The 25,884-nt window shown below is 45.6% G+C and overlaps 5 protein-coding genes across 5 annotated transcripts; 2 read left to right on the forward strand and 3 right to left on the reverse strand.

Moving 5' to 3' along the window:
* Window positions 1-412: 412 nt before the first annotated feature.
* On the reverse strand, window positions 413-3,140 carry LOC128724923 (putative inactive tyrosine-protein kinase Wsck). The gene is made up of 4 exons (XM_053818645.1): window positions 2,947-3,140; window positions 1,910-2,811; window positions 1,119-1,795; window positions 413-1,052 (listed from the first exon to the last, which is right to left on the reverse strand). Exons 1-4 carry the CDS (start codon window positions 3,138-3,140, stop codon window positions 564-566), a joined length of 2,262 nt encoding a protein of 753 aa, XP_053674620.1. The 3' UTR covers window positions 413-563.
* A 707-nt stretch (window positions 3,141-3,847) lies between these two features.
* On the reverse strand, window positions 3,848-7,044 carry LOC128723033 (heat shock protein 83). The gene is made up of 2 exons (XM_053816737.1): window positions 6,900-7,044; window positions 3,848-6,511 (listed from the first exon to the last, which is right to left on the reverse strand). The coding sequence occupies exon 2, from the start codon at window positions 6,509-6,511 to the stop codon at window positions 4,358-4,360; it is 2,154 nt and encodes a 717-aa protein (XP_053672712.1). The 5' UTR covers window positions 6,900-7,044; the 3' UTR covers window positions 3,848-4,357.
* Window positions 7,045-7,966: 922 nt separating this feature from the next.
* Window positions 7,967-10,610, forward strand: LOC128723246 (heat shock protein 83-like). Its single transcript, XM_053816964.1, has 2 exons — window positions 7,967-8,107; window positions 8,309-10,610. The coding sequence occupies exon 2, from the start codon at window positions 8,309-8,311 to the stop codon at window positions 10,460-10,462; it is 2,154 nt and encodes a 717-aa protein (XP_053672939.1). The 5' UTR covers window positions 7,967-8,107; the 3' UTR covers window positions 10,463-10,610.
* Window positions 10,611-11,119: 509 nt separating this feature from the next.
* LOC128726673 (uncharacterized) lies at window positions 11,120-12,583 on the forward strand. Its single transcript, XM_053820494.1, has 3 exons — window positions 11,120-11,874; window positions 11,941-12,037; window positions 12,122-12,583. The coding sequence occupies exons 1-3, from the start codon at window positions 11,120-11,122 to the stop codon at window positions 12,581-12,583; spliced, it is 1,314 nt and encodes a 437-aa protein (XP_053676469.1).
* A 1,841-nt stretch (window positions 12,584-14,424) lies between these two features.
* LOC128724924 (carboxylesterase 5A) lies at window positions 14,425-24,108 on the reverse strand. The gene is made up of 2 exons (XM_053818646.1): window positions 23,661-24,108; window positions 14,425-15,908 (listed from the first exon to the last, which is right to left on the reverse strand). Exons 1-2 carry the CDS (start codon window positions 24,106-24,108, stop codon window positions 14,425-14,427), a joined length of 1,932 nt encoding a protein of 643 aa, XP_053674621.1.
* Between the last annotated feature and the right edge of the window lie 1,776 nt (window positions 24,109-25,884).

A 25,884-nucleotide genomic window follows, 5' to 3' on the forward strand; every position in this document is an offset into this window, starting at 1 on the left:
ACATCAAATCATTCATCAATTAGATCTTGATCAGGATAAAGAAACTACGGAGGTGAAACAACACTTGACTGACAAATAGGAGTAAATGAATTTGTTTTATTTGGTCATTTTATGGTGCTACAATCGTCGAGCCGTAATGGCCTGCTGCAAAAGAAATAAGAATTGTTTTATATAACTCCGCCTTTGATTGTCATCATAATTATATTGAATGGACACTTTTCCTTATGCTATAGTTTGACCTGTTATCCTCCATAGGTGCTCTTTACGTATCCTTCTGCTATGCAGGAGAATTGCATGCTGTCCATGGCATGACCTTTTCATGTTATTTCGTACCCTGCTAAACGAATGCATTTGAAACATAAGTCAAACGATTTTTGTATAAAAAAGCTTACAAAAATGTACTTTATTCAGATAAACAATTGTAAATATATTAAAATATAAAGTTTTTTTATTAAATAAGAATGAAACACATCAAGCACTTCATTGTGATCTTAAGCGCTTGCATTTTCAATCGGGACGGAATTATGTTGCTCTAAATACTGGTCAATTTTCACACATTTTTACTAACCTATCGCCTCCAGGTGAGGTAAATACGGTGGCAGTTGGATGCCCTGCTTACGTTCGAATGAAAGTAAGTACCGGAGCATTGGTAGCGTCTGTCGCAAATAGCGACGCATGTCATCAAAACTGGGCCTGTCGTTTGCATCCAGATCCCAGCAGTTCAGGCAGAGTTGATACAAATCCTCATACATGAACGCGGGTCGCTCTGGCTTTTGACCGGCGCGAATCACCGGGAAAAGATTGTCCGTCGTCGTCGTCCCGTAAGGAGTGGCACCAAGGCAGCAGCATTCCCAGATCAGCAAGCCAAACGACCAAACGTCACTTTTCGCAGAGTGATTTTGGAATTTGATTACCTCCGGCGCGTGCCAGCGTGTGATCGCAATCGCCGCTCCAGTATCCTCGGCATACAGCGGTGGTCCGAATGCGCTCACCTTCACCTCAAATTTGGTGTTCACGTATACGGTACGGGCACACAGTTTTTTACTGACGATCTAAAAAAAGACACAACTGAGCATTAGGTATGCTAGGGCGAATGTGGATTCATCATATACACTTACGTTGCTATCGGCCAAAAATTGCATGCCATCGCACACCAGACATAGGATGTTCACCACGATCTCCTCAGAAATGGTCGAAAACTTTGCACCGTTAGCGTTGATCGGAACTCGTGCGTTTAGCAGCGTCTGCTTCAGGGTAGTTTGCATTTGTTCAAACAGCACGTAGCACCAGTCGGGCGTTACGCACACACCGTAGAAAAGGATAACGTTTGCATGCTCTTCTAGCGCTGTTATTCGCCGAAATTCGTTTAAAAACGCGATTTGATCCACGCTCTCCATGTCGTCCGTGATGACGTGTACTTGTGCCGGCATGTCTTGCTCTTGCCATTGCAGCGCGCCGAGCAAAACGTCCCCGTACTTTCCGCTACCCAGTATCCGGTTGATGTCCAGACTCAGGAATTTCCGAGCGTGATTCTTCGACGGATCTAAACCGTCAATGATGTCGCGCAGTTCCGCTTCGAATCCACGCTGCTCGTAGATGTCCGGCATGTAGCCGCTGTTCTCTACCTCCAGAATAGGGCCCTGCAGCGTCAGCTCGTGGTGGTCCCCAAAGGGCCGCGTGTTGGCTGTTGGCGTTTTAAAATGCAGATACACGTACAGAATAATGGCTGCCGTGAGAACAATGCCAAACAAAATGCAGGCAACAGTCAGGATAGTGATGAGGGTTTCGTTTCGTTCTACAAAATCAAACGAAAACGTACATGGACGATTAATTCAACGGTTTACAATGGATGGTTGCGGTAACGTTGGAACGCATGTCCAAGGGAAGACTGCACCGATTCTTTACTTACCAAGTTCGACCGTTTTCAAGTTCACATGATGATGATCTGGGTACTGATGCTGCTCATGCGTTGTCGTGGCATACCGAACCTTCACAACGTGATTGAGAATGCTGACTACACCGATGGAAATGTGCACATGCGTGCGCGCCGTAATGGGCGGGTTGAAATAACTCCGATACTCCCTCCCATCGCCCACGGTAAATAGCAACGAATCTTCATCTTTCATCTCAAGCTCAGCCGCTATATAGTACGGCACCTTGTTTTCTTTCGATTTTTGGAACGTGTTCAACTGTGTTTCGTCGATCTGTTGAATCAGCTCACTGTTAACATAATGTACCACCACGCGGTAGTAATTAACTGGCCCGTTGTTGTTCGTCGCCCGCGGAATCTGTATTTGAATGGTGGACTCGAACCGACGCAAAATGATCGGCTCTTCTGGTTCCGGATCGGGACGTCCGATTTCCGTACTACCGACAATGCTAGCCCGTCCACCGTCACCTTTGGCTGAGACTGACACCACCGTTACGTTATACTCGGTTCCGGGGTTCAGGTTGGAAAGCTCAAACCCAGTCGAGATGTTGTGCACCGACCAACGGGCCACGTGTATCCGGTAGCTGGCGTAGGTGCGCGATACTTCGGCAATGATTTCAAACTCTTCCACCATCACGCCGTCGCTGGGCGGCAGATCCCACAGGATCGAAATAGTATCCTCCCTCTGCTCACCGTTGATGCGAAGGTTCTGCACAGGTCCGGCAACTTCGATGCCCGTTTCGTACACTGCCTGCGCGTTTACGCCACCGCAATTATTTTCCGGTTGCTCACTGCATGGCAGATCACATTCGCGATCCTGCAGAACACGCGTTTGTATCGTATTGATGCAACTGCACCGTGACCCGGAAAGTACCGCATACCTGAGAAAAGCAATGGAATTGTGAAATAAAGCAAACCATTAGATTACCATTTGGATTGCTATTTCAGGGGAGGGGGACCATTACCCAGCGATGTATCTATACGAGGGGTTAATTGATATCCGTTTGTTATTTTACCTATGGTACGTGTTCTCGCAGTTGTCGACGCATACGTCCAGGTTTTCCGTCGTTAGAGCCAATCGTGCGAAACGATCGCGTTCGTAACATCCAAAATACGATCGTTTTTCTGCCGCTAACACACCGACCAAGAGCAATATTGAACTGAGCACAGCTAAAACGCCCCACTTATGACAGAAAGCTAAATGCTTCATTATTAACAGAGATGGCATCTTATTCTTGTATACGTTGACACACTTTTAGGATTCCATTCTAATAGAAGAATTTCTTTGAAACAACGATTTCACACGCGGCTAATACAACTCCCAATAACGTTGTAAATGCTTCACTCCACAATATCACATAAACGCTCGAGTACACATGATCATACCTATGCCCAAGTTGAGCAAAATATTGAGAGAAGCGCTTTGTTTACAGCTGAACAACGAGATACATCAAGATCACGGCGAGAAAGATCGGGCGAGGTACACGACGCACACCTGACGGATGAAACCGTTTTACCGTTTGACAACTATGGCAACGATTGCCACCCTTTGCTACACACCCTTGTTAGCATTCTACCTGGAAATCTAGCCAAAGAACATGAGGAAAAACAAAAGCCCGTTCGATACAACCATCAAGCATGTGTATGTATGCCAAGATCGCTATAGATCACAGTGAGGTATCCTAAGTGTTCTAGTTCAGGCAACGGTATGTTTTTTTTTATATTTCATAACACATTAATACTTACCAAAAAAAACAATTTGATATGATAATCGTCATAAAGAAGAACATAAATTGGCTTGTACCAAGATGAGGTTTAACTTGTGATCTTCAATATCGTACTTCAACCTCAATGCGGCTTATTCAGTTTTTCCCAACGAAGAGTCCAATGGTTAAACATTGCCTAATACACATTCAATTTTTACAATATATTAGGAAACCTTTATTCGTTATTCCGCTATAACGCGGTAAATTTTATGTCTCAGTAGCTAGAAGAAACAAATACAAGATATCGAGACAACGCTACATGCCTGCAACGCTAAACGTTTTCTAACCCTTTTAGTGCCATATGGGATAGTGGAATCTGTTCTTTGGATGCTGGATGCAAATTATACGCATTGCGTACTGAACACATGTTGTGTCAGTCTACCATGTAAGTAAAGATTCAAGTTTCACCTACAACCTGCGTAAAGATCCCTTGAACGGCATGTAAAGAATCTGCTCGACGTCTGCATGCACAATCATAAGCTAAAATTCATATCTCTTTTATATCGTATGCTCCTCTTCCATCAAAACCTAACTTCCATATATGCATCAGATCAGCCCTTGGAATCGTTTTATATAAATAACCTAGCGAATGGCTTCTAGCATACAAACAATATGGTAAAGACTGCTTAAAGTTATGAATCTTATCTTTAAAACATTCATTTTAATCGACTTCCTCCATGTGCGAAAGGTCCTCGGAGTCGTCCACCAGTGGCGGAGCATCGCCTCCTGGCGCTGCAGTTGTACTACCGGTAGTCTCTGCTGCCATTGGCTCATCCTCGTCAATTCCAAGACCAAGCTTGATCATGCGATAGATGCGAGATGCGTGCGTTCCGGGTTCGTCCAGCGAGAAGCCCGACGACAACAGGGCCGTCTCATACAGGAGGATCACCAGATCCTTCACGGCCTTATCGTTCTTGTCCGCGTCGGCGCGCTGACGGAGCGTCTCGACGATCGCGTGGTCGGGATTGATTTCCAAATGCTTCTTACCGGCCATGTAGCCCATAGCAGACGAGTCACGCAGCGCTTGCGCTTTCATGATACGCTCCATGTTGGCCGACCAGCCAAACTGGGAAGTAACGATACAGCAAGGAGAGTCCACCAATCGATTTGACACGACTACCTTCTCCACTTTGCTCTCTAGCACTGACTTCATCACCTTACATAGGTTCTCGAACTTGGTCTTGTCTTCCTCACGTTTCTTCTTCTCAGCCTCATCTTCCGGCAGATCCAGACCTTCCTTCGTCACGCACACCAGCTGCTTGCCCTTGTACTCCTTCAACTGTTGGATGACATACTCGTCGATGGGCTCCGTCATGTAGATGACCTCGAAACCACGCTTCTTTACACGCTCTACGAAAGCCGAGTTCTTCACCTGCTCGATGCTTTCACCAGTGATGAAGTAGATCTGCGATTGGTTCTCCTTCATTCGGCCAACGTAATCGGCCAGCGAGCAGTTCTCATCCCCAGAAGCAGAGGTATTGAAGCGCAACAAATCGGCCAGCTTCTGACGGTTCTGGCTGTCCTCATGCACGCCCAGCTTCAAGTTCTTGCTGAACTGGTCGTAGAACTTCTTGTACGTCTCCTTATCTTCAGCTAGTTCCTCGAACAACTCCAGGCACTTCTTCACCAAGTTCTTACGGATCACCTTCAGGATCTTATTCTGTTGTAACATCTCGCGGGAAATGTTCAGCGGCAAATCCTCGGAGTCTACCACTCCCTTAATAAAGTTCAGGTAGTCCGGAATCAAATCATCACAGTTGTCCATGATGAACACACGTCGCACGTACAGCTTGATGTTATTCTTCTTTTTCTTGTTCTCGAACAAATCGAAGGGCATGCGACGGGGCACGAATAATAGCGCACGGAAGTCCAACTGACCCTCTACCGAGAAGTGCTTCACGGCCAGGTGGTCCTCCCAGTCGTTCGTCAGGGACTTGTAGAACTCGCCATACTCTTCCTGCGAGATATCGTCCGCATTACGCGTCCAGATAGGCTTCGTCTTGTTCAGCTCCTCGTCCTCGGTATACTTGACCTTCACAGTCTTCTTCTTCTTGTCCTTCTTGTCATCGTCCTCCTCGGCGTCCTCCAGCTTTGGTTCTTCGTCCTTCTTTTCCTTCTCTTCTTCCTTCTTTTCTTCTTCGGCCTCGTCGTCGCTCACCTCCTTCTCGCGTTCCTTCTCCACCAGCAGCTTGATTGGATAGCCAATAAACTGGGAGTGCTTGTTCACGATCTGCTTGATCTTGCTTTCCTCCAGATACTCCAGCTGGTCTTCTTTGATGTGCAGCACGATCTTGGTACCGCGGCCCATCGGCTCACCACTGTCCGACCGCACTGTGAACGAGCCACCAGCCGACGATTCCCACACGTACTGTTCGTCGTCGTTGTTCTTCGACGTAACAACCACCTTGTCGGCGACCAAATATGCCGAGTAGAAGCCCACACCGAACTGACCAATCATGCTGATGTCCGCGCCCGCCTGCAGCGCTTCCATGAACGCCTTGGTGCCGGATTTTGCAATCGTACCGAGGTTGTTCACCAGATCGGCCTTCGTCATGCCGATACCGGTATCGATAAGGGTCAGTGTGCCGGCCTCCTTGTTCGGGATGAGCTTGATGTACAGCTCTTTGCCCGATTCCAGCTTCGAAGGATCCGTCAGCGACTCATAGCGGATCTTGTCTAGGGCATCCGACGAGTTCGAGATCAATTCACGCAGGAAGATTTCCTTGTTCGAGTAGAACGTGTTAATGATCAACGACATCAGCTGAGCAATCTCAGCCTGGAATGCGAAGGTCTCGGTTTCTGGTGCTTCCGGCATCTGCAATAAAACAATGATTTTGATTACACAAGTTTAATCATCACCAGCAAACACATAGCTGAATACGAATTTGCCACCCTTATAATATGTAAAATAATATGTTTTTCTGTTTATCCAAACGGGAACTTTTAAAATAAAATTTCATCCATTAAATTGAACTTTGTGTTTATTACCACTACGACTTTAATTATCACTGAACAGCAAATATTTAAATGGTAGATATATGGAGATTATGGCCGATTATGTTGGCAAACTCAATGAAAATTTAACGATTCAGAAAAACTTGCACATAACATGCATGGTAATATCCATCATAAATTAGGAAACCATTCCCTTGTTCTGAATATTTAATCGTTTACACGTTTAGTAACAATAATACAATATTTACCTTGAATTGTAAATTAGAAGTTTGTATTATTAAATTAACTAGCACGGAATGTGATTCGCTTTAGCTCAAAAGTTAAAAACTTTCTTAGCTCGATTAGCTTTACACGCACTTCACACTGGCACTTCGATTTACGAGTGAACGATCCGCACTCATCAACGATTCAGAGTAAAATAAATGCTAGGCTTGGATTTGTCTGGTTTTAAAATACTGCTGTATTCTCTGGCAATTGCAAGACGTTTCTCGAAAGCGGAAAAGCATACTGCGGTGACGTTCATATAACGAGCACGTTCAGTCATAGCAACTGACAGCGTGAGCAACAGAGACAGATAACGGAAACAGATACCGCGATACATCGAGATCCTTCTAGAATGTTCCAGACGATTCTAGACGATTCGCCGAACAAATGCTACACAAACTCGATGAATACGGAGGAAATAGCCGAACGGCATGAGCGCGCCAATTTCTCCTTCGGACGCGCCCGTTCATGCGATGTTTCGAGCTCTTTTCATCAGTCTGTCATCGATGCAAGCGTCAAAAATACCGGTAAACGGATTACACGAGCGGAATATTGGCCTTTCCTAGAAGGATTTAATGCGCTATATTCATGGTAAAAAAGCATCATTTATTTAACAATCTATATGATAATCCACATGTCTCGATGAACTATGTTTTGTTCCCAAAATATGTATCTTGTTATTGGCGGTCATACATCAAATTTTCGAGAAAATAGCCTCGGATCTGAGTATATGAAAAATAAACGCAGTGCTAATCGATAAATAAATCGAATGCTTAACATATCCAATGGTCTTAGCGAGTTCGGCGTATAATTATTTGATGAAAATCAAGTGAAAAACTGGTGAGGTGAGAACAATTCAAGGAAAAATGATTCACAGCGATGTTTTTGTTGCCTCACCCTGTGTGAATTCGAGCAGATTAATTGGAGCTCGGCTTTCTAGCAGGTTCATTCTACCCCTTCTTCGATTTATAGAATTCGTACCAGCATTTTACAAAACGGTGAACCGGCATTAGCACTCGTGCGGTTGAAACTTCCGGAAGCAGTCCAGAAATTCTCTTAACTGAAAGCACGTGTGTAAAAGTGCACAGTAATAGCGACGCTGAACGTGAAGCTACTTCGTCAGAGGACAGCGTTTGAATAGCGTTTTATCGCGTGAAATAGAAGCACCGTAAAACTAACTAACTTTTCAAAGGTAGGTTACAAACACATATCAGCCTTGAAGATAGATTTGGTTGTAAAATACGGTAAAAATGTATTGCCTCGATATACGGGAAGAAAAGACCGAATGGTGTAATCTTGTCTGTATCCTGTACAAGATATCATTCTTCAGGAAAGAATTGTTCTTGTTCTTACTGTTCTTGCAATATGATTCCACTATGCTCTTTTGTTTCAGATGCCGGAAGCACCAGAAGCCGAGACCTTCGCATTCCAGGCTGAGATTGCTCAGCTGATGTCGTTGATCATTAACACGTTCTACTCGAACAAGGAAATCTTCCTGCGTGAATTGATCTCGAACTCGTCGGATGCCCTAGACAAGATCCGCTATGAGTCGCTGACGGATCCTTCGAAGCTGGAATCGGGCAAAGAGCTGTACATCAAGCTCATCCCGAACAAGGAGGCCGGCACACTGACCCTTATCGATACCGGTATCGGCATGACGAAGGCCGATCTGGTGAACAACCTCGGTACGATTGCAAAATCCGGCACCAAGGCGTTCATGGAAGCGCTGCAGGCGGGCGCGGACATCAGCATGATTGGTCAGTTCGGTGTGGGCTTCTACTCGGCATATTTGGTCGCCGACAAGGTGGTTGTTACGTCGAAGAACAACGACGACGAACAGTACGTGTGGGAATCGTCGGCTGGTGGCTCGTTCACAGTGCGGTCGGACAGTGGTGAGCCGATGGGCCGCGGTACCAAGATCGTGCTGCACATCAAAGAGGACCAGCTGGAGTATCTGGAGGAAAGCAAGATCAAGCAGATCGTGAACAAGCACTCCCAGTTTATTGGCTATCCAATCAAGCTGCTGGTGGAGAAGGAACGCGAGAAGGAGGTGAGCGACGACGAGGCCGAAGAAGAAAAGAAGGAAGAAGAGAAGGAAAAGAAGGACGAAGAACCAAAGCTGGAGGACGCCGAGGAGGACGATGACAAGAAGGACAAGAAGAAGAAGACTGTGAAGGTCAAGTATACCGAGGACGAGGAGCTGAACAAGACGAAGCCTATCTGGACGCGCAATGCGGACGATATCTCGCAGGAAGAGTATGGCGAGTTCTACAAGTCCCTGACGAACGACTGGGAGGACCACCTGGCCGTGAAGCACTTCTCGGTAGAGGGTCAGTTGGACTTCCGTGCGCTATTGTTCGTGCCCCGTCGCATGCCCTTCGATATGTTTGAGAACAAGAAAAAGAAGAATAACATCAAACTGTACGTGCGACGTGTGTTCATCATGGACAACTGTGATGATTTGATTCCGGACTACCTGAACTTTATTAAGGGAGTGGTAGACTCCGAGGATTTGCCGCTGAACATTTCCCGCGAGATGTTACAACAGAATAAGATCCTGAAGGTGATCCGTAAGAACTTGGTGAAGAAGTGTGTGGAGTTGTTCGAGGAACTAGCTGAAGATAAGGAGACGTACAAGAAGTTCTACGACCAGTTCAGCAAGAACTTGAAGCTGGGCGTGCATGAAGACACCCAGAACCGTCAGAAGCTGGCCGATTTGTTGCGCTTCAATACCTCTGCTTCTGGGGATGAGAACTGCTCGCTGGCCGATTACGTTGGCCGCATGAAGGAGAACCAATCGCAGATCTACTTCATCACTGGTGAAAGCATCGAGCAGGTGAAGAACTCGGCTTTCGTAGAGCGTGTAAAGAAGCGTGGTTTCGAGGTCATCTACATGACGGAGCCCATCGACGAGTATGTCATCCAACAGCTGAAGGAGTACAAGGGCAAGCAGCTGGTGTGCGTGACAAAGGAAGGTCTGGATCTGCCGGAAGATGAGGCTGAGAAGAAGAAACGCGAGGAAGACAAGACCAAGTTCGAGAACCTATGTAAGGTGATGAAGTCAGTGCTAGAGAGCAAAGTGGAGAAGGTAGTCGTGTCAAATCGATTGGTGGACTCTCCTTGCTGTATCGTTACTTCCCAGTTTGGCTGGTCGGCCAACATGGAGCGTATCATGAAAGCGCAAGCGCTGCGTGACTCGTCTGCTATGGGCTACATGGCCGGTAAGAAGCATCTGGAAATCAATCCCGACCATGCGATCGTCGAGACGCTCCGTCAGCGCGCCGACGCGGACAAGAACGATAAGGCCGTGAAGGATCTGGTGATCCTCCTGTATGAGACGGCCCTGTTGTCGTCGGGCTTCTCGCTGGACGAACCCGGAACGCACGCATCTCGCATCTATCGCATGATCAAGCTTGGTCTTGGAATTGACGAGGATGAGCCAATGGCAGCAGAGACTACCGGTAGTACAACTGCAGCGCCAGGAGGCGATGCTCCGCCACTGGTGGACGACTCCGAGGACCTTTCGCACATGGAGGAAGTCGATTAAATCTAATATTTTAGGGATATTGTATTTAATTTTAAGCAATTCGTTTACCTTCATCGAACATGCCAGTCTCTTCGTAATCTATGTAAAGATCAAATTAAGGTTGAAATACATCAAGTTCATTTTAATACTTGAAGAATGAATATATTTACTTTTGCGTGGTGGCTATGATCGAAATAGTTCGAGTTGCGTGGCGCTCAACTAGCAACGGCTGATCATTACTTATATTGTCTCGCTAATGCCATTAAAAATAACCGAAGACATTAACAATAGCCGTGTCGTGTTAGTTATTTTGAATTGTTTATGAATGAACCACCTATAATCGAAATGTACACTTTAATAACTGATTTAACTTTAATGTTAAACCATTTGCACGCATCTGATGTACATGGAAATGATTCGTATCTCATTCTACAACTATCTTGGTTTTGAGAAAAACATTTGTCAAGAATGTTTTGCTAGGTGCTAAACGTCATTGGATCGTCTAATAAACAAATCGATTTAAAACTAAGCGGTATGATGCTACAGATAATTTATACCCAATAACGTGCTATTTTAAAGTATTTTTTTTAATTGACTTGGGTTAGTGAATCACATGTTAGATAGTAATACCAGGTTAATCTAATAGTTAGACAACTAGTCAATTCAAAACTAGCAAGAATGGAAACCAACAGCGTTATTGCAAAGATAATTTTTGACTACCGTTCGATGTTACTGCAGCAGGTAACATTGCACATGAAACGGCAGCGAGATCGCATCTCTAGAATGAGGCAACGATTTATATCGAAGCTTTCACATCGTCTGCATAGAAACTACGACCTTTACCGACGCAAAAGGCGGCAGTTACTGTTGGATGTTGCCTCAAGGATATCTATTCGGAAACGAGCCCAACCGAAAGAATACAATCGTGACTGGTGGCACGCTTTCATTAACCGTGAAGAATCTGAATTTAATGATGAGGAACTCGAGCAGCTTCGAATGGATTATGGAATGTTTAATTTTATTTTGTGTCAGATAAAGGATGAGTTGGCGAACAAATTATTCAAGGGTGTACCGATAGCTGCGGAGATCAAATTTTCCATCGCCATTTATTTCCTTGGCTCCGGAAAGGATTATCGTTCGGTGGGAAATAAGTTTGGAGTTCATTTTAGTACAGTCCACAAATGTTTGCGCGCGTTTTGTCGTGCAGTCATAAGGGCGTTCCGAGGAGACGTAATTCGAATGCCAATGAATATTAAAGATATTGAAAATGCTACCGAAGAGTTTGCAGAACTTGCCGGTATTCCACAAGTCATTGGGGCAATCGATTGTTTACATATTGCCGTTAACCAACCGGGCAATGAGCCGACGCATTATGTTAACAGTAAAGGATGGACTTCCGTCATAATGCAAGCAGTGGTGGATTGTAATGGCAGGTAAGATAATATAACTAAGAGCGTAATACACACGAATAGAAAAGGTGACGTACTATTTTAAATTAGATTTTTGGACGTATCCTGTAAACACACTGGTCACACAAAAGATGCAGCTGTTCTTCTAGAGTCCAGCCTCTATCAGTCGATGGAACAACTTGAACAGGTAGAATAAATCTGCTACATGATATTAACCCAAACTCATAAAAATGTATGTATATAAATATATATATCTACTTTTTTCTTAAAGCCTTCCTGCAACATCGATGGAGTTGATGTAATACCATGTTTGTTAGGAGATCATGGATATCCTTTGTTGCCATGGTTGATAACTCCATACCCCCCAGGTAATGAAGCATTGACTGATCCACAACGTTCTTTTAATGTATATATCGCAAAAGCAAGGAGCGGTATCAGCAAAGCGTTTGAGCGGCTGGTTGGACGTTGGAAGGTGTTGAATCGAGGGTTAAACCTAGACATTAATTTTGTATCCGAGGTTATAATTACATGTTGCATTTTACACAATATCGCTGAAAGACTGGGATCCCCATATCTAGACCGTTGGAGCGAATGTCATAATGAGTATGATATTGCTCCAGACCAGCCTCGCTGGGAATGTCAAATTGTTTCCAATGAAGGCGAGGTAGTTAGAAACCAATTGTGCAAATACATGTTTGAACATTTTCCTCTAATCGTGGATGATGACGATTAAGCAAATCATTCAACTTTATTTAATTACTTTATAATTCTTTGCTATTATTATAATTCGAAATCGTATCATACTTTATTATCACGTGGAACGTTCAGCATCCGTATGATCTACGTAAGATTCGATTACTTCCACATGGTGACCGGAATGACTCTCAATCACATCTTTGAGCCGTGTGAAAAATCGTGTCATATTTTCCTCCAGCATAGCTTTTGTTGATTCTTGTATACGGTGCATAAATTCTTCTTCTTTACGAATATAAAGCTGGAACTCATAATCAATTAATTGCTTCTGAGCACGGTAAAATTCGTCATTTAGTTCCTCTTTGGATGTAGCTATCGCCATTTCCAATTTGTTTGTACGATTTCTTCTTTTACGTGGATCGCGACTAAATATAGACGCTGGATTTGACTTATTGAAGACTCCGTTTTTCGTATCCATGATCTGTTCACATTTGCGTTGAATTTGATTGGCTAAAGGATTTACAGGTAGTGGCGTTCCTTTTGCATACAACATGGTTGTGGGTTGGCTGTCGTCTATACTTTTGTCATCAAGTCCGGTTACGTTGATTACGCTGATAGACTGTGCAGGGATGTTACTGAGTAGCTGATCCATCTCTTCGTAGTATGGGAATAGTTGCTGTTCGTTTTTGCTGCTGCTTCGCTTGGCTTTCATATATAAATTTTTTAAATTCTTCCATCGCACTCCGATTTGTTCATAATTTTTGTAACGGTATCCGCTTTGAACCATTTCTTTTTCAATTTTTCGGTATATTCCCACATTTTGATTATGCTTGGTGCCAAACGATTGTGCATAATTGTTGTCGTACATTATTTGAAGCATTTCTTTCGTTTCTTCATACTTCCAAACGTTACGTCTACTCATTTTTGCTGCTTTGTCTTTTGTAAAACTATTCTGCAGACCTACAACAGTGTAGGAAGATGCACCTTTGTTGAGATTTGTTAGCTAGTAGCTTTTGTACTGAAAATATATAAACAACTTACAGAATTGTTTTGAATGAACTAATTGTTGATTATTTACCCGTTGTATGATCTTGTGGTAAATGTCACTTGTTTTGTTTACATTATTCAGTTAAATGATTCTAATGTGTTCATATCCAACAGACCTAAACCACGAAATATAATGTTCAAACACTATTTCCCATTTCAATTCACAACAAGTAACAAAGATATCTAATTTATGTCTAATATCTGAATAATAGAGATTTTGATTGAGCACATTTCTCTATCAAATTATTATATTGCATTTTTATTCCGTTGCATCAATTGTTATACTATGTGTGTTGCTAAATGCTTATTCTTGTTGTTTGTTCAATCTTCATAAATTGTGGACTAGGATTGAACCACGCACCAATGAGCAATTTTCGAATTAGTAATGTTCTCGGATATTAAGAAAAGGGAAAAAAATAAAACAAATATCGCTATGAACGTTGATCATTTAACGAATACTAGGATTTAAATTGAACGAGAAGTTTCTTTCAATGTTTCATAGCTTATGTAGAGAAATGAAACGATGATGCTTGAAGCGATGCTAATTCAATTATCAGTAAATCCTTCGTTAATTACAACACATAATGTCTATCCTTTATTTGTACATATGTAATTCTGTGAACTGTCTTTGATTTCGAATTATAAGAGAACAAATTTCAACTAGAGGAAATCATTTTCGTGTTCGTTTACAAAAGTGAAACAACACAGAAAACAAACGGAAACAACTCTAGCATGCTAGCACACCAGTCGCGTACGCGTGCGCCGGCTGATATATGTACAAATTGCTTTATTACAAAAATGGCTCCTCCTAACGGTCGGCTGGTGTGAGGCATACTACGTCGAAAACGAAATGTACGCAGTCTGCACGTGCAGGAATGATTGTAACAGAATCAGACAGACCAGAACGAAACTACCCGTTTGGAAACCATGGTAGATCGCACCCCGAGCGCCTCCATTGTACGTCGCGTTACAGCACTGGGCGGCAAAGTTGATGACACTTGGGTAATAGTGGTTCCAGAACTTGACAGCGTCGAAGCTCATCGTCGTATGATCGCTCATGTTGAACGACCGATCGATGATCAGCACGCCCGGTTCGGTGACGGTGAACTTCTCCCACCGGATGTACACCCCAACTTGGGTCGGGTTGGTGAACTTGGCGAAGTTGGCCCACAACGTCATCACGATATCGGCCACCCGCTTGTCCGCGCTATCCCACTGCATCTGGTCGGCCAGGGCCAGCCAATACGGGAGGCCCCACAGGAAGATCAGCTCGAAGTTGTGTGGCACTCCGACCCATTCCGGCACATCTCTGAGAGCAGCAGTTGTCCGCGGCCGGATGTCAAACCGGTACACGAACGTGTCCGCTTGCTGGCTCATGTGCATGGCCAGTTCGATCGTAGGTGCGACGTATTTGCGCTCCGTCGCGAACTCGATGTACTTGCGACGCAGCACAATCGGATCGGTCGTCGGTGGATACGGCTTGTACTGGTACTGGATCGCCTCCATCACGATGTCCATGTTGCCACCGCATAGCGTCTCGTTGAAGTCCATCTCGGCTAAGTCACCCATCACGACGTCCCCGAGCAGTGTCTCGAACATCTCCGCTCCCAATCCGTGCTCCAGCATGTCACCCATCGTCAGCTCCAACACCTCCTCCATGTCCGTGTGGCCGATCAGCAGTGGCACTCTCCGTAGCTTGCCCTGGTGAACCAGCATATTCGGATGGTCCGGGATGAAGGGCGTAGTGATGTTGCTTAGCCCTTGGTCGATGACGGGACCCCAGTCGATCGGGGGTGAGTTTTCGGCCAGGATCTGCGCGTCAACCCGTCGTAAGCAATCCATCAGCTTTGTGGTCGGCCGGCGGAAACACCCGAAGGCGGTCGCTAGTTCGTCCAAAGAAGATGCATATTGCTTGGCGGAGCGGACGCTCGAGTCAAGCAGCAAGCTGCCGGACATCAGGATGGCCTTGTGGAACATGTCCTGCGTCCATTCGCCGGACGTGAGGTGAAGCCCCACGCAGATTGCGCCCGTACCGTGGCCCATGATCGTGACCGAATCCTCGTTCCCGTTAAATAGCCGGATGTTGCGCTTGACCCAGAGCAGAGCCGCAGACTGGTCCATCAGTCCAAAATTGCCTGGTGCCTCGCCGTCCATGCTAGTGAAGAAACCGAAGATGCCCAACCGGTACGCCACTGTTACGACGATGATCTTCTGCTTGAACACCATCTGGAATGGGTTTAGCGTGAATGGTGTGTCGCCATCGAAGTCTCCGGTGGGGAACGTGACCAGCACCGAGTAACCGTCCGATGGCATCGTTGCTACAACGGAAAGACAACCAAAGAGATAAGGGTGGCATGGAATGTTAGTTTGAAAGTTTGTGTGTTTGTGTACAGGCAAATTAGACTAGAGTCCTTAGGCTCGATCTATCCCCGATGACCGAGGTTACGTTCAAAATTGTACGAGTTAATGAAGTCCTCAATAGTCAAAACCATCCAGTGGTTCAAACGTTACCCTTAATGCTAGTCCCATTATAGTGCCTTTTCGCAAGGATAATGTTAAGCAATTCGATACGTTCACTTATCAATTCTCTGCCGTGTCATTGCGCAGTTGGATCGTTTGATTAATCGTCCATGCCTACTTCGATCGGAGAAAACATCCACGCGCCCTGTCCATTCACCGATATCGAGTTGAAACCCAAACAAACCAGAACCGAAGCCACCCTTAATTTTGTTCCACTTTTCCTTCCACAAAGGCCGCTGCAAATAAATTATGTGAACTAGCTCGACCTCGCTTTTCGCCCCACCGAAAGCGAAAAAGAACGCCCCGTTGACGGTCGTGAGTTTGCGAAATCATGCTAGCGCGTGCCGAGGGTCCTTCTTGGACGAGCGCTAACCCAGTGCCCGAATGGTGCCGGCGTCGGTTCGTTGAACTTCGCTCCGGCGGAAACGGCAGGTCCTGCAGGTCGGTAATTTGTGCCCGTGTGAAGGCTAAACCGTCGACAGAGGGTTCGTCTTGGACCAAGCGGTGGGGTTTCGCTGTTCGTGGTGTAACCGACACCGTCACGCTTTCTTGGAGAAACCCTTGGCTATTCTAGCGGCGCCATAGGCGTAGGGTCTTATCAGCGCGAGCCGATCTTGAAATATTGATGTAGGGTTTGCTTTTGACACTTCGAAGTAGCTGAGGTTCTACGCAACGAGGGCAGCTTGTTGAAGACGACCATCTCCTCCAAGGCGAGTACTCGACACATCGCATTCCCACGGCTGCATGCAAAAGTTTGGTCGCAAATGTCTACCAGCTGGAATTCTGCCTGTCTCGGCTGTTGATGCTGATGAAATTGCAGCGGGTGGAAACCTAATAGCCGGGGGATTTTTAGTAGTAAATTAAAAACCCATTAACCCATTGCGGGTGTACTGCGAAACCGTGCTCATATCCACTGCAGTGTTCATAGGGGACGTTCGAGTGTTCGCTACCTAGCATGTGGTGACACGAAGCATGGAACACCGCAGCCGAAGGAATTTGTCGTCTTGGTATAAATATTTGACAGCCAAAGCCGTACAGCCCACGCTCCAAGTTGAAGGGTCGCTGCCGTGGGTGTCCACAATTTTGGGACAATTTCCGTAACAGGGCGTAATTATACGCCACCGAGCGAGGGTCCTTATGAGGGTCCTTGCGAGCGTACGCTAATGGGTGGAATTTAAAATCCCAACCAGCACTGTCCGGTTGGGGCACGCGGCTCCCGTTGGGGAATTTGGAATTCGGTGTTCGCGTGTCGCCTGTGCGCCGAGGTTCCTCAGGAGGCAGGTCTGACATCGAGATATGTGAAGCATGTGGCAGTCTGGTGCGATATGGTGCGAGACGGTGAGGTGGCATCACATTTTATGGACTCGATAGCGGTGCTGCATGCAACAGCAAAGCTACGACAGGCTATTGGTTTATTTTGTCTAGCTTGTAACGAATATGTTAGACATTTTATTGTTATGGAAAAAATTATGTACTTTACTGTTAAACGCATGCAGTAATGATCATACTATATGTCTATAGTATATGTATAGTATTCTGAGCATTATACATGCTTCAAATGTAAGGTTTGTTAAGATTCCTTAGAACACCACCTATGTTGAAATAGAAAATGCTTTTTCAAAATACAGCCTCAAACCTCGTTACCCTTCAAGAGTGTGACTGATTTGATACAAACTCAAAATTTGACGAGTCGCGACACGAAATGTCTGGAACTGTTGCACGAATCGCTAGGTAACTAATGATGTTGCTAATAAAACTCCCAAAATAGCTAGCGAATTAGTGTTTGTTTTTGTTTAAGTAAAGTTCAAGGGTATTCCAAACCTCGATGGACATCCTGTCATGTACTGGATAAACGAAACATGCAAAACAAGCTCGAATAAAGATAAGGACCCGCGGGCTGATCTTAGACGCGACTGACCGCAAATTCTGCCCCCAGCGGACCCATAGCGAAAGCGAGTTCACGGGGTCATCAGGACACGCTGTCTTGCGAACTCCGTTGTTTCAGCTTCAGCCTTCTATCGAAGGCGTGCTCGAAGCGAGCTACTGGAGGCACAATTAACTTCGTCACGCAATCTAACGCTGGTAGAGCTCAGAATACGCCCGTCGACGACAACAGCCAAGGAAAGGTTCACATATTCGCACAACACCCGACTGCCGGGTGCAAGGTGCAGCAAACAAAAGAATAACGAACTGAGACGACGCTTATCAGAGATTGCAATTAGCTGTCATTTCTTAGTCAATTAGAAGGATCGTCCTCAAACCAGGTAAGCCTGGAAGTAATTGATCACACTTCATACGTCGGGTGGACGAGCCACAAGGTCGGTTAATGGATGAATTCCTATCCGTGCGCGATTTATCGGCTTTTACCTGTTCGAACTTGCCATTTGAATGCTGTTTGGTGCTGATAAATGGGCGAAGATAAAGCTATTAAAGCACGATAGTCATGCAAGCATAAATCCCAGGGAAGGTTTTAACATTGGACTTATATGTTTTTATTGTTATAGCAGAAACCTAGTGTAAGAACTTTACTTTGACTCTCTTGCTAACTGCTATTTGATGCAGCTTTTAGAGTAAATGTAACATGTGACATGTTAATTTATGTTTTTGCTATGAATAAGATTGAATACCAGATCCTTAAATTCCATTACATAATTGTTACGAGTCCACACGATAAGCTGATACGTTCACATTATTTCATTCCACTCTTCTTTGCTTGCTGCGGCCTTGTACACCACTTCTGAGAACCGTTAAACGTTGTAATCCTGCCGATTTGCATATCGATTTCGGGGTAAATTGTTCGTAGACTGGCGCCTCGCAGCGTAGTTCCGTTTCCCGTTTTTTAAGAGCTCGGACGACCTCAACGCGGGCGACGTCTTGCTCCTTCGGGGTAATCTTATTTTTATAGCCACAACTCTAGGTTACCCAGGCACGAAAACCGATGTGATTCATACACCGGGGAACTATAGAAACCCCTGCAGCTGAGGGGAGAAATGTCGTGGTGACCGGGATGGTATGATTTTAACTCCGGCACACACAGAACTATGCCTGAAGGTCCTACGTGATCGCACAACTGTCAGAACAAGCCCGTCATAAAGGCGTCCTCGAATAAGGTTGTGGGCATGAAATACTGCCCCGATTCGCAGGGTGGCCTCAGTTTGAGGCGGAACATTCCGGAAGCCAGAGTAACTTCGCGGTTTAGATATATGCAGTCTCTGTTCCGGCACGTCATATTTGAATTCTTTACCGAACGGCCTTGAAATTGCGCTGAAGTTTCAAGGCTCTGAGCCGCCGGCTATCTGTTTGTGAGTACACGAAACTGAAGCAATGGATTTTGAGGTGTGGTAAAATAAAGAAACTAACTCTCCCAGTCAAGATGTAAGAGTTCCGTTAATGTGGCTAACTTTTCACTTTACACTGATACCTGATCGAGCTGATGCGACGTTCATTTTTCCGGCAAAAACGAATGGAGAACAGCCCGCTCGCGAAAAGTTGCTCGTTCACGCACAAACAATTAGCTCCGCTAAACATCCGGGAGGAGAAGGGTCGGTTTTGATCGGAACTCAAATGAAATTAAAACTTTCTCACCAAACCGCAACCGATTACAATCAATTACAAGCACCCGGAAGAAGCCTCACGCATGAGGATATCCGTTACACGTGGCAGCTCAGTCGGGTGGATTCGAGGGGTGAAATCAACGATTTCGACGGCTGCTTGAGGGTCCACGATAAAGATTCAATTACAGGTGAACAGGGATGAAGGTGCGTGTTGGCGTTAAATGAACGATGTTCGATTGCAGCCCATCGAAGGGCACGCTGGAAAGTCGTTTCGATTTTGCACCTTGTTTAGGGGCCGATCGGGAAGTCAAAGTTTTCACCCCACTGTGACCTTCAAAACGGAAACCCAAAGGTTCGATCGATGGGGTTTTCCACTGCACGCCGGAGCGTATGGTACTGCGAGAATGGTTTTGTCGCCTTTTACACACCTATTAGGGGGCTTGCTGAGCGTTTTAAGCTCGAAATGGCTCCCAGTAATTGCAACCGTTCGTGTCGTAAATTCGGCGATCTTATTACCATTTTTATGATCCCTCCATCGCCATTCTGAAGCGATACAGCAATGGAGGGCTCGTTCGATTTTTCTTCATCCGTTTGTTGTTTGGACGGAGCAGAGAAAAATAGGCTGCAACGAGGGAAATGGTATGAGTGATTTTCACCACGTGCCGAATGAGTCAGCTCTCGGCATCTGCAGTCTCCAGGTGAGCGCCATCAGTAAGAACATAAGGCTGGTAGCGAAACCCGAGAAGCGAGCTGACCTGACGACCAGTTCATGGTCATGTCGTTGGTTATATAAGAGGCTCATAATTAAGGCGAGAAACGTTGATGAATGCTTCGATCAAGTGATACCGATTTCTATAAGCCGCCGTCCGTGATCTTCCATTCCGGCCACAACGGGGTTCAATGTCAACCTTTCTATACCTTTTTACTGCTGATTTTTTCTCGCAGCTCATGGTTACGATGTGTTGCATAATTTTCTAATTCCAACAAGCTTTATTAGTGACAAAAATATATGCGGATTTCATGAATACTATAGGTGAACTATTTTGAAGGTTGAAGGTATGTTAAAGGTAATTTTTAGGTAATTATATATGTATCAAAGGATTGTAATTCATTATATTCAAACTCAAATTTTTTAATTTTATTATTTTACTAAGGCTTGCCACTTGAAACCACGTGTGAGTTTTCCACAATCGCGAGCTGGTTTTTCGGTGCTGCAAAAAGAAAAATCCGCCTGCCACAGCGATGAAGAAAAACAATCCACGGAGCCACACGGAAATCGATTACCGCGCACAGCTCCCGTAGCAACGGCGTAGGGTTGCGAGCAAGGAGCAGGCCGTGGCTTTTCCAACACCCCACACGTGCGGACGAGTGTTTGCCCTTTCGCGCGGGGAAAAGCCTACTTTTATTGCCAAATGGCTCGTTTGCCACTGGCGCGAACAAGCGGGAAAGGACTCAGGGTAGGAAGCGCAACGAAGCGACATTTTTGACAGTTAAACAGAATAGAAGCCGCTCAAAACACTGCTCCTGGTTGGGTTTGTATTTATTCTAGCGCCGGTTAGACGATTCATTCGAAATGTAGGTTAGAAAGGAATTTGTCGTGCTGCTACCACTGCCGACGGGGTTCGAGTAAAATGGCGTTTTTGTTTTGTTTTCAATACGATATTACGTTTTCAGCGCGTTTTTGAGCTCTTGCTCACATATCTTTCTGTTTTCAATGGGCTTGCTCTTGTCACATGCTGTGGTAAATTATATTAAGATCCGCTTTTCAAACCCCCGAATTACCAGCACGCATAGAGCTCTGCTGAGAATAGGAAGCGCATGAGCGTAATTATTGCCTCCAAGTACCGTTTTCGAACAAGCTAAGGCGAAAGATAAAGATTAGAAAGACCTCTTATTTCTCGCTTAGGGGTAACCTATTTGTGGTTTACGTGTGACCCAAATGTAAGCGTTAGTTTTGCCGTAATATTTTACTAACGCTTCAATAAAGCGACTTGAAAGCAAAGCTAAGCTTAGCAAGGTTAGTAATTAAAATGAACCTACCAGATTTTGCTAAAAGACATCAACTATTCGCCCTAAGGAATTAAATTATGCCGGCTGATAAATGGTCCTCCATTTAGATAATACTGCTCGAGTAGAAAAAAATAATTGATACGTACATTGATGCAAGTGTGACTTAAGTAAAGGAAAAGAAAACCCTCCGACACAGGTAGGGATTCGAAATGGTACAACAAAAAGGGGAGCTGGTTCATGGACAGTGTTCCCCTTAGAAAATGGTTCGGTATATCTGCGTGATGATTAGCATTATGTTGATGTATTCCAACGATGAGGAAGGTAAGATAAACATTGGTGATCGCGATCAACTAGAATTAGTGCTAATTTACGTGGAAGAAAACGTGATGTAGCATTACTTCAAACAGCATACCTTTAGGCGTAGTGCCTTTAGCATGCAACTAACAAGAGTTAGGAAAATGCGATTAAAAGAACTCAAAGTAATAGACTCAAGCTAAGTATAGTATGAATATACAAAATGAACCACATGTTGGTAAATTGAACCCAACACACTACGAAGTAGAGTGACAACGTGAAAATAAATCGAATAACTTGTGAGGTTCACTTAAATGGAGGCGCCTGGTAGTTTGAAGCCTTCCGAAACATAGTTTCCAACAATCCATATTTTTAACCCGTTCCCTATTTACAAAAAAGTAATAGACTCAAGCAGAGGATAGTGTATATACACATAATAAACAACCTTGTTGTAAATTGAACCCAACACATTATGGAGTAGCATACCAACGTGAAAATAAATCAAATAACTTTTGAAGTTCACTCAAATGGAGACGCCTGGTAGTTTGAAGCCTTGCAAAACATAGTTTTCAACAATCTCTAATAACAAAAAAACCTGATAAACATTATCGATGACGCTCAGCTCCAACAAATGGCGCGTTTGATAAATCATATGCAACACTCATAACATATATTTGATGCAATTCGATTTATGATCCGCTATACAAGCAGCTTCAGCCTAGTAGTGGTTATTTAATGGCTAGTAAAAATGTATGCATTTTTCCATTATAGTTAACCTAAGCACGGTAACGGTGCACAGGAAACGTCAGCAGAGAAATGGATCAAAATATGTTTTCCCGACTCAGCAGCTAACCGAAACCGGCCTAAGGAAGCATTTGCAACTCTACATGCTGCCTTGTTTCTTCTATTTCACGTTCGCGGTAAAATATTCGAGTTTTTTCCCTCACAAAAAACCTCACGCATACACACACACATACAGATACATCCGCACACATGGTGTTTCTCGGGCCAGGACCCACAGGAAGTCAACGGCCATAAAATGAAAATTTGACTCCGTTCAAGGAAAAATGTCGCCCTCGCACTCGGTAGCGTGGCTGGTGCCTTGGCTACTTCCCCTCGGGAGCGTACGGACCAGCTTGGGGTGTTCGGTACGGTTCCTTTTGGCCCTGGTACGAGTCGGTTATGTCGTCGATGGTCGCACGTTGCGTCGCCCACGATGCCGACCGGATTTATGAGTTTTCCTTCGCACCGGTGGCATGTGGCATTTTTCCCGCTCGATTCATTTCCTTGCGAAGGAAGCCCCGGAGTTCAATGGAACGTAAGCCCCCGTGAGATCAACCCACTATGAAGCAAAAGAAAATCTTGTCAAATTGAATGCTTTTTGTGGTCTTTTTTGAGGTCACTAAGTTATTGTTAAACGTGACGATGAGCAACGTAAACAAAATGACAAAAGCACTACCGATGTCCTCAGTTTAACACACTTCTTACAACTGTTTGCTGAACACTTCTTACAACTGTTTTGTAGCCCACTTCGATTCTTGCATTCCTTTTTTTCACCATGGTCCGAGAACACTCATTTTCCTTCCACGTAACACCCACACCCGCGATTCGAGTTGACCACGCCGCAAAGTTCAAGGAACTCCCACCCGAAGCCGAAATTTGCTCCCTCCACCCTTTGACGTCGCAACCTACCGTCCGGTATGTAGATGTTCAAGAACAGGCAGTCCTCGTCGTACTGCCTCTCCCCGGCACCACCGCCACCGCCGCCGTCATCGCCCGATCGGATCAGCTCCATAAACAGCTGGTTGTGCCTCCGGTGAGTGTCCCGAGGCATGTGCCAGCAGTGCGGGGCCAGACTGGTAGCGTTTTTCACACCCTCCCAGCCCGGCAGATTGTCGACGACGGGTGGCGTGAAGCGCTTCTCGTTGACCGGTGCCTGCGCGTACGGGATGCCGAGGTACGCGATGACGCGCTGCGTCCGGAACATCTTCATGTACATGCCCATCACCGTGCCCTGATCCGGGATGGCGACGGTGGGCGGGTCGCGGCCATGGCCCCCGCGCCACACCAGGCTCAGCAGAAGCGCGAGCCGTGCGAGGGTGCGACCAGGATGCGGGGAGTCCACCAATACCGCCACCATGGCTCACAAGGGAGTTTCACTTTCTCGCGCCTTTGGATCGGTTTTGGACTCTGCGGTGGCCCAGAAACGCACGTTCTCGCAAAACTGAAGCTAGAATCTATGCCCAAATGCGGGCTGACACACAACCGGCACCACTACCAAACAAACTGGACCACCCTGGGGGTTGGGGCAACAACAAAACAGCGAACTGGTCGCTCCCGAGTTGCGATGCACCCGAAGATGAGGTCTGCTCTTGCGTTTGGCGAATTCTCGAACTACTGCTTTCGACTGCTGCGTGGATCACTGGCACTTCTGCCGGCCGCACACGTCGCTGGACACGAACTCCACACACGGCATGACCCGTCGACCCGGTCGAGGGTCCTGATCACCTTCACTCGCGCGATGTTCGCTCCTCGACGAGGTTCGCTTGAATGAGGCCCATGCGCTCGGTGGCGTCCGTCTTTAGGTCGCGGGGCTTTGGGTCGTTTTTTATAAGTTTTTCAGTTTTTGGATTTGCTTTCCGCGTTCGCACGCGACGGAACGCCACCCGTAGGGGTGAAAGTAAACGGGGACACGGCAAAACGTGCACAAATACAATCACAGTCTCGCCGGGGGGATTGAGTGTGCGCCCGCGAGCGTGAGGTCCTTGTGCGTGGCGTGGCGGACCGGAACTAGGTGAGTCGTGCGTGAGCTCGAAGATTGTGGTTTGGCTTGCCCCTTGCTGGGAGTGGCTTGACCGTTAGGTGGCCGGGAAATGGAGAATTTTCCAGGGACCCATTCATTTACGATTTTGGGTGCAGATTTGCGTGATGGGGCGAGCGGCGAAATTGAATCGAATTAATTTAATGCATCGATGCAGTGAAGGGTAGAAATCTTTTAGAATAATTGGATGTTCGTCACGGGTTTACCTGCTTACTTGTGATTTTTTTCTCTTGAAATAACATGCTACCGATGTATATATTAAAATTGAATTACTTACATCATTGTACTATTTCTCAAGCAAAGTAGAAAAGGATAAATTAAATTAGCGAAGCACAAGGACTCGCACATCTTGCTGTACAAACCTTGGTAGTCATGTTTTCAAACCAACGCTCACGGGGTTTTCCAAAGCACTCTTGCATCCGCGTTCAAATATTAGCCTGTGTTTGTGCGAACAGCGGCTACTGTGATGCAAATTGTTCGTTTCTGGAAAGGGTCCCTGAACGAGGGTACCACATTGCCCAAACTGAGAAAAGCGGGTGTCGTGGGAGACGCCAAGAGCATTTGTGTTTGTGATGGCAATATGCAAATCAAACGCTTCCTCCGAACACCGTTTCCTTCCCCGTGACTACGGTCGGATCGAAACAAAGAAAACCCGAACGGTCACATTTTAGCGCGTTCCTTCGCTCCGTCGACGATTACTCAAGGCACCCCAAAGGGTCCGTAGAGTTTTCCCCGAGAAATAGGCCACCCGAAGAGGGCCACGAAGGACTCGTAGTTAGAGCGCCCACGATCTAGAGGGTTTTCGTTTAGCTTGGTATCGTAAGCCGTGCTTCGTTCGTGCTTTGTTCGTGTGGTTTTCGTACCTCGGGTGGCTCGGGCGGGAAAATGCACCGGCGTTTTCCACAGCAAACGATTGTGCTGGATGCCCTAGATGACCGGGGCTAATTATTGCAAGCGGTTAAGAGAAATATAAACTCCAACTCCTTCGCACGTATGGAGCACTCAAATCTTAGCTCGAGTAGAGCGAGCAAACGAGAAATTAACACGACGTTTGTTTAGGAAACACCTTGGCGAATAGAGCCATATATGTAATGC

The sequence above is a fragment of the Anopheles nili genome, chromosome 3, assembly GCF_943737925.1.
Source record: "Anopheles nili chromosome 3, idAnoNiliSN_F5_01, whole genome shotgun sequence".
Lineage (NCBI taxonomy): Eukaryota > Metazoa > Arthropoda > Insecta > Diptera > Culicidae > Anopheles > Anopheles nili.

What these genes read in the sequence shown, in the direction of transcription:
- LOC128724923 (XM_053818645.1), bottom strand. Translation starts at nt 3,140, where the DNA reads ATGAAGCATTTAGCTTTCTGTCATAAGTGGGGCGTTTTAGCTGTGCTC. An exon ending in TGCGAGAACACGTACCATAG is followed by an intron (nt 2,812 to 2,946) that starts GTAAAATAACAA and finishes TGCTTTTCTCAG; the next exon opens with GTATGCGGTACTTTCCGGGT. An exon ending in CTTGAAAACGGTCGAACTTG is followed by an intron (nt 1,796 to 1,909) that starts GTAAGTAAAGAA and finishes TTGATTTTGTAG; the next exon opens with AACGAAACGAAACCCTCATC.
- LOC128723033 (XM_053816737.1), bottom strand. Translation starts at nt 6,511, where the DNA reads ATGCCGGAAGCACCAGAAACCGAGACCTTCGCATTCCAGGCTGAGATT.
- LOC128723246 (XM_053816964.1), top strand. Translation starts at nt 8,309, where the DNA reads ATGCCGGAAGCACCAGAAGCCGAGACCTTCGCATTCCAGGCTGAGATT.
- LOC128726673 (XM_053820494.1), top strand. Translation starts at nt 11,120, where the DNA reads ATGGAAACCAACAGCGTTATTGCAAAGATAATTTTTGACTACCGTTCG. An exon ending in GTGGTGGATTGTAATGGCAG is followed by an intron (nt 11,875 to 11,940) that starts GTAAGATAATAT and finishes ATTTTAAATTAG; the next exon opens with ATTTTTGGACGTATCCTGTA. An exon ending in CGATGGAACAACTTGAACAG is followed by an intron (nt 12,038 to 12,121) that starts GTAGAATAAATC and finishes TTTTTCTTAAAG; the next exon opens with CCTTCCTGCAACATCGATGG.
- LOC128724924 (XM_053818646.1), bottom strand. Translation starts at nt 24,108, where the DNA reads ATGGTGGCGGTATTGGTGGACTCCCCGCATCCTGGTCGCACCCTCGCA. An exon ending in GAACATCTACATACCGGACG is followed by an intron (nt 15,909 to 23,660) that starts GTAGGTTGCGAC and finishes TTTCCGTTGTAG; the next exon opens with CAACGATGCCATCGGACGGT.